This window comes from Girardinichthys multiradiatus, chromosome 3 (assembly GCF_021462225.1).
Source record: "Girardinichthys multiradiatus isolate DD_20200921_A chromosome 3, DD_fGirMul_XY1, whole genome shotgun sequence".
Taxonomy (NCBI): Eukaryota; Metazoa; Chordata; class Actinopteri; order Cyprinodontiformes; family Goodeidae; genus Girardinichthys; species Girardinichthys multiradiatus.
The window spans coordinates 37,620,151-37,627,678 of NC_061796.1; the positions used below are offsets into that span (position 1 = coordinate 37,620,151).

General features: G+C 38.1%; 1 protein-coding gene across 2 annotated transcripts in view; it reads left to right on the forward strand.

The window, feature by feature from the left end:
* inpp5b (inositol polyphosphate-5-phosphatase B) overlaps positions 1 to 7,317 on the forward strand; it is a 29,670-nt gene extending 22,353 nt beyond the window's left edge. For both annotated transcript variants that reach the window (XM_047360288.1, XM_047360289.1), the window contains 9 exons: positions 269 to 404; positions 1,238 to 1,348; positions 1,501 to 1,666; positions 1,848 to 2,083; positions 2,174 to 2,281; positions 5,841 to 5,925; positions 6,279 to 6,406; positions 6,506 to 6,617; positions 6,934 to 7,317. In XM_047360288.1, the coding sequence (XP_047216244.1) occupies positions 269 to 404; positions 1,238 to 1,348; positions 1,501 to 1,666; positions 1,848 to 2,083; positions 2,174 to 2,281; positions 5,841 to 5,925; positions 6,279 to 6,406; positions 6,506 to 6,617; positions 6,934 to 7,031 (1,180 nt within the window). In that variant the 3' untranslated portion in view covers positions 7,032 to 7,317. The remainder of the gene's footprint in view (positions 1 to 268; positions 405 to 1,237; positions 1,349 to 1,500; positions 1,667 to 1,847; positions 2,084 to 2,173; positions 2,282 to 5,840; positions 5,926 to 6,278; positions 6,407 to 6,505; positions 6,618 to 6,933) is intronic.
* Positions 7,318 to 7,528: the final 211 nt, after the last annotated feature.

Here is a 7,528-nt window from a genome sequence, read left to right on the forward strand (position 1 = left end):
TGGTATTAGAAATTTGCTCTGATGGCCTTATTATATTAGTTCAACTTACCCATTTGCACAACATATTAACACGTTAAAATTGCTTTAACGTTGGGTTGAGGTGTTTTTGGTGTCCGGTCACACATTCCTCTAACATTCCAGTGCTTCATTAATTTAATTAACAATAATACATTTTGTACAGCTGAATTAGAAAATGAAATTCCAGCTTTGTCTGAATAATAAGATGAAACAATTTACAACTAATGTCCATTTACTCCTCTGCATTCAGTGAAAAATGCCGCATCCCTGCATGGTGTGACCGTATCTTGTGGAAAGGGAAGAACATCCAGCAGGAGCATTACCATAGCCACATGGCTGTAAGGAGTAGTGACCACAAGCCTGTCAGCTCCATGCTTGTCGTTGGGGTAAATGCTTCAGGTTTCTTACTAGTTTTATGCTTAATTCGTTTTTTTTTTCTTTTGGTTTGGACAAGATGCATTAACCTCAATATTTGACATGCATGTTACATTTTTAATTCTTTTTAATATTTTACCTTTTCCTGGAATTTCTTTTAAACCCTTTGTTTAGCCTACACTCTGCCAATTCAGTATCGCTAAAGGACGTATATGATCATTCGTAGATGTTCTCCTTCAAGTTGTGTTCAGGGTTGTAGGTTTTCTTTTATTCAGTTCCTTTCCAAAACGGAGAAATATGTAAAAAAAAAAAACTAAACAAAAAAACATTTAAATTAAACGTCATGACACCAAGCACACAGCTGAAGGGTGCTAAACCTCATGAGGGGAAAATGTTTGGAGAGAACGGTTATTGATCTTTTTACAAATTGGTCCATGGATATCAGCAGACATTTTGTAGTGACAGAGGAAACATAAAGTTACAACCATCCTTGGGAGAGGGTAAGGGGGTGTAATGTCATCTTGTTCTGTGTTGCTAATAAAGCATGCCACACACACTTCGGGTGTCTCTGTTAAAAAGGTCAGAAAGTTATTTTTTCCCCAAAAGAAATTGTTTTTTTGTTTTTTTGTTTAATACATTTGACAGTTTTACTCTGGTGTTATGGCAATGATAACTGCATTTTTAGGGAGATTCATGTCAGAAATGTGCGTCACTTGCTTGGAAAAACAATGGACAGGTCGATAGTGATTTATTTACCTTTTATACTTTAGATCTGGTTACGTTTTTTTGTCTTCCCACAAATCTGATTATTTTGCGCCTGACTTCCTTCATCCTATTTCTATAGATCAAGAGGGTAAATAGTGAAGCCTACAAGAAGACCTTTGAAGAGATCGTACGCAATATAGACAAAATGGAGAACGAATGTATACCATCTTTAAGCTTGTCCAAGCGAGAGGTAGGGGTTTCCATCCTGTAATTTGTAGAAATCGTATTAATTTTTATACATTTCATAAAATAAATAGGCTAATCGTTGTGTTGTTGTACCATAGATTGTTCAAACCACCTGGAAAGATGACCTTATTTGAGCCTGAATTTGTTTTCTTTCAGTTCAACTTTAAAGATGTGAAGTTCATGCAACATCAGGCAGAGACCTTCAGCCTTCTCAATGATGGGCAGGTCCCATGTCAGTTTGAATTTATCCCGAAGCCAAATGAATCCACATATTCCAAGCCCTGGCTCACAGCCAACCCCTGCAAAGGCTTCATTCCTGAGGGTGAGAAACCTGAACACTGAAACTCGATTAAGAGCCACAGATTTTATTGTAACGCAACATCATTTCATCCCAGTAGTTGTATCTATTAGAGCATCCCTATTGTGGCCTTTTGCCTCAAAACTTACACGATGACCGCTGCCACCAAACTCATTAACTTGTATGTGCATCTGTTATTCCCCAGGTGGTTCTGTGGTCATTGAGCTGGAGGTCTTTGTAAACCGCTCAACAGCACCAGATCTAAACTGCGGCAAGCAGGAGATTGAAGATATTCTGGTACTCCATTTAGAGCGAGGCAAGGACTATTTTATCTCAGTAACAGGAAACTATTTGCCAAGCTGCTACGGTACTTCGATCTATTCACTGTGTCACATGAGGGAACCTATTAAAGACATGCCGATAAAGACCCTTCTTGAGCTGGTCAGCACCCTCTTGAAATACCTTTGCTCATTTCTTGCCATCTTTTTTTTAAGTGTTAAACAAATATGCATCTCTTGTCCTGAACATCAGGCTGAAACATCTCCAGATAACGATGCAGAAACCACTGAAAAGCCGCTTGACATTCCTAAAGAACTTTGGATGATGGTGGATCACTTATTCCGCAATGCTGTCAATCAGGTGAGAAAATGTTCTGTGGATTTACATGGTTAGATATCCCATCTGTGTATCTATGCTGCAGGAATTTGTTTGGGGTATAAAGTACATCGGTTCAGTGCTGCAGCTTACACATTGTGGTGTGTTTTTTTTTTTTTACCAGTCTGAATTTTTGTCTGTTTTTGATTTTAATTTTTGAATCCACTCAGCTAGGCCGGAACCTCATCTTATGTGCTTATAATGGTTACAGGAAATGATGCAAGACTTTAGTTAAGGACAAGGTGTACAAGGATTTAAATAACCCCAGGGCCCCTTTTCAGAAAGCAGGGTTAGTGAAAACTCAGAGTAAGTTCTGGGGTAAGTATGTTAATACCCTGGGTTTTCGGTTTCTGAAAGCCAGGTAGCCATTAGCCTGAGTCAAGTTACCCATGCAACCTACTCCATAAACCAACCTTGCTTGGTAGCAGGGTTTATTGACCTAACCCTGGGTTTGGTCTACTTTTTAGCTGAGACCTGGCACAAGAGAAGTGTCAGAAGTGGCGTGATCTTTTCTGGAGGAGCCTCGAGACATTGGAGAGCAACTACTCCCCAGAAATCTCGGTCAGGAGAAGATGATCAGACCGTGATTAGATGTCTTATTATTAATGTACAGGTCCTTCTCAAAATATTAGCATATTGTGATAAAGTTAATTATTTTCCATAATGTCATGATGAAAATTTAACATTCATATATTTTAGATTCATTGCACACTAACTGAAATATTTCAGGTCTTTTATTGTCTTAATACGAATGATTTTGGCATACAGCTCATGAAAACCCAAAATTACTATCTCACAAAATTAGCATATTTCATCCGACCAATAAAAGAAAAGTGTTTTTAATACAAAATACGTCAACCTTCAAATAATCATGTACAGTTATGCACTCAATACTTGGTCGGGAATCCTTTTGCAGAAATGACTGCTTCAATGCAGCGTGGCATGGAGGCAATCAGCCTGTGGCACTGCTGAGGTCTTATGGAGGCCCAGGATGCTTCGATAGCGGCCTTTAGCTCATCCAGAGTGTTGGGTCTTGAGTCTCTCAACGTTTTCTTCACAATATCCCACAGATTCTCTATGGGGTTCAGGTCAGGAGAGTTGGCAGGCCAATTGAGCACAGTGATACCATGGTCAGTAAACCATTTACCAGTGGTTTTGGCACTGTGAGCAGGTGCCAGGTCGTGCTGAAAAATGAAATCTTCATCTCCATAAAGCTTTTCAGCAGATGGAAGCATGAAGTGCTCCAAAATCTCCTGATAGCTAGCTGCATTGACCCTGCCCTTGATAAAACACAGTGGACCAACACCAGCAGCTGACACGGCACCCCAGACCATCACTGACTGTGGGTACTTGACACTGGACTTCTGGCATTTTGGCATTTCCTTCTCCCCAGTCTTCCTCCAGACTCTGGCACCTTGATTTCCGAATGACATGCAGAATTTGCTTTCATCCGAAAAAAGTACTTTGGACCACTGAGCAACAGTCCAGTGCTGCTTCTCTGTAGCCCAGGTCAGGCGCTTCTGCCGCTGTTTCTGGTTCAAAAGTGGCTTGACCTGGGGAATGCGGCACCTGTAGCCCATTTCCTGCACACGCCTGTGCACGGTGGCTCTGGATGTTTCTACTCCAGACTCAGTCCACTGCTTCCGCAGGTCCCCCAAGGTCTGGAATCGGCCCTTCTCCACAATCTTCCTCAGGGTCCGGTCACCTCTTCTCGTTGTGCAGCGTTTTCTGCCACACTTTTTCCTTCCCACAGACTTCCCACTGAGGTGCCTTGATACAGCACTCTGGGAACAGCCTATTCGTTCAGAAATTTCTTTCTGTGTCTTACCCTCTTGCTTGAGGGTGTCAATAGTGGCCTTCTGGACAGCAGTCAGGTCGGCAGTCTTACCCATGATTGGGGTTTTGAGTGATGAACCAGGCTGGGAGTTTTAAAGGCCTCAGGAATGTTTTGCAGGTGTTTAGAGTTAACTCGTTGATTCAGATGATTAGGTTCATAGCTCGTTTAGAGACCCTTTTAATGATATGCTAATTTTGTGAGATAGGAATTTTGGGTTTTCATGAGCTGTATGCCAAAATCATCCGTATTAAGACAATAAAAGACCTGAAATATTTCAGTTATTGTGCAATGAATCTAAAATATATGAATGTTAAATTTTCATCATTACATTATGGAAAATAATGAACTTTATCACAATATGCTAATATTTTGAGAAGGACCTGTATTTTCGAGCCTTACCATTGCTCGCCACTGCGGTGACACAATTTCACTTTGTTTCCCCCCAATCTCAGTTGCATATCTACTCTTTTCTACATTAAGTCATGACCCTTTAACTACTTCCACATCAGTAATTGCATATGTTGAATAAAGCCAGTCAATGCTGAGTTATTCAGCAGGTAAAGGTTAAGACCTGATCTGATTTAACTGTATTTTTATATTTCATCTTGATTTGCTGCCACGTCCTTTTTGTGCCTGCTGGGTTGCACCTAGACACACATTTATGGCACACACACACTCTTTATTTCTTTTGCCGTTGAATAAGTGTAGTGTCAAGAATTTTACTTTAATTCTCAGTCAAATCACACTCACGCATTGTGGTCTCTGCCACACTAACTCTCGCTATTTTTTTTCCTAAACGTGCTGATATTCTCCATATGCCGTCATTAATGTTTCTAATTCCTTCGGTGAGAAATGCGCACTTTGAGTCTTCTTATTTCCTCTGGTTTCCATGGTGAATCGTGTTATCTTTATTCGATTGATCGGGGCTTCTACGTACTCGCTCTTGTGCTTAACTCAGGGTTGACTTAACTCAGGGTTGACTTGACTCAGAGTTGAGTAACCTAAATGTTTTCACCCACTCTGAAACTGAAACTCTGGGTATCACAGAGCTGAGTAAGTCTACTCAGGGTGTGTGCGTTCTACTTAGTTTGTTAACCTTGCTTTCTGAAACTGGGCCCAGATGGTAAAACCCACTTGAATACCAATTGCCTATATATTTAGGCCATGTAGTGTGTCCCAGTCTTGCTGTAGCACTCTGAGATGTTGTTTTCACAATTTAAACCCAACATAAAAGCAGATTTTCTTAATTTTTTGCATTTAAAAAAAAAAACAACAACAAATTGAGTCTGTAATGGGGTAAAACAAAATATAGCACCATTGATTTGGATTGGAGTGGATTTTACTTAGTTTGGATTTATTTTTCTTGCTTATAATTGGGTTTTGTTTAAAATTGTTTCATCCAATTTAGTAGTTCATATCTTTTAAAAATTTCGTTTTAAAAAACAAAAGTTCTAAAATGCAATCATTTTCCTTAAATCAAAATAAATGTTTTAATTTTAGGTATCTCTAGAGGCTGCATAGCCACTATATAGGATTCAGCAGTTGTGCCCTGTAACTTGTAGATTTAAGTAAGGATTTTAATCTATTTTTTTATTTTTAAGCCTTCATTCAAAAAAACTTCGCTATTTGTAGTCAGATCAGGCACATTGCAGCATTTATGTTTGCTCTCCTAAGGGAATCAAAATCAAAATGTGTTTCTATTTACAGGAAGATTTGTTTCAGCAGCCTGGACTTCGAAGCGAATTTGCTGAGATAAGAGATTGTCTTGATTCAGGAATGCCAGATTCTCTTCGTATCCTTTAAGAACAAATGTTCATTAGTTTAAAAACAAAAAGTTCAACTTTTTGCAATATTGAAGAAGCTCTGGTGTAGTCATTGCATATTTTTATTGTTGTTCCTTGAGGGTTTCTAAATGTAAATACTCTATCTGTATTGGATTTAAACATATGCAGCCATTTATTACACAGTGAAATAAAAACTTGTTTAAATCTACTGAAAGTGCATGAAGCTCATTGTCATCTCATCACCTTTATTTTTAAAATTGCAGTCATTCTGCCCCACAGAATGGTCGAAATACAACAAAAATAGTTGGTCTTTAGTGTATTTCACAACAAGAAATGCTTCCTTGACTCTGGTGACTGGCAGCGGGCAGCAACCATTCAGTGGCTGAAGCCCTTCTTCTCTTCTTAGATGCCCTCCCAGAGCCTGTGATTCCCTTCTGTTTTTACCAGCAGTGCCTTGATAGTTGCTCCAGTGCAGGCCAGTGTGAGAAAGTAAGGAAAAAAATAATATTTTACATTATATGTCATGGAATAAAACTCAACATTTTCTGTTAATTCAGATTTTTATTTATTTTTTCCCTTGGTGTTCAGGTTATTTCCACGCTACCTCAGTGCCATAAAAATGTGTTCAACTATTTAGCAGCCTTTCTCCGTGAGCTCTTAAAGAATTCTGCAAGTAATCGATTAGATGTTTCCATATTGGGTAAGAAGAAGAAATAAAATAGCTTTTGCTCCTTTGTTAATTCATATATTGTGTCTGTAGTTTAATACTTGCCTCAGCATCCTGGCAGAAAGATCTCACAAACAGATGACTAACAAACTCTATAACAGTACAAATGAAAGCAAATCTGGTTTAATAATCTGTTAACATTCTTTGCTTAGTACAAAAAAACAGTACAATTCTATTTAGCACCATTGAAATAAAGCATGATTAAGTTTCATTGATGAATTTTATGTCATTTTCCTTAGAGGGATTATTCTTCTATGCACTAAAAATAATGACTTCTCTTTATGCACAGCCACCATTTTTGCCTCTATGCTCCTGAGGTCGCCTAAGAAGCAGGATTTTGCGGAGAAGACGAAAACACAGGAGTTCTTTCAGCATTTCCTGACCTAACATTCCTCCTAGACACAAAATTTCCCTATTTTGCTGAAGTGGAACACTAAAAAGAATTCAGTATTTGAAATAACCTGTAATGATTTATTTTATCACATGTGTATATAGCAAAGTCAGTGTATTTACATTAAAGAGCTAGATTTTTTTTTTATTTCAAATCATGTTTTGTGATCCAATTATCATCAATTATTGTATATCCGTACGAGCCTAAAAGTTTAAATGTATATTTTATTTAAAGAGAAACTTGTATTTTAATGTTTTTATATATAAAACTGTTTTAAAAATGTTCTCGTCTGTTTTTCTGTTTACATTTAATGTGAACTGTCAGAAAATTAAAACATATTTTACTTATTTTTCACCCTACTAAAATATTTTTGCACATATTCATAACTTTGCATCCAGTGAAAAAGTGAAACTATGCATACTGCCCAGTAGGTGATTATTTAGTGGATAGTACAGTAGGGTTATAAGCATGCAAGGATGTATAATGGTGTAAA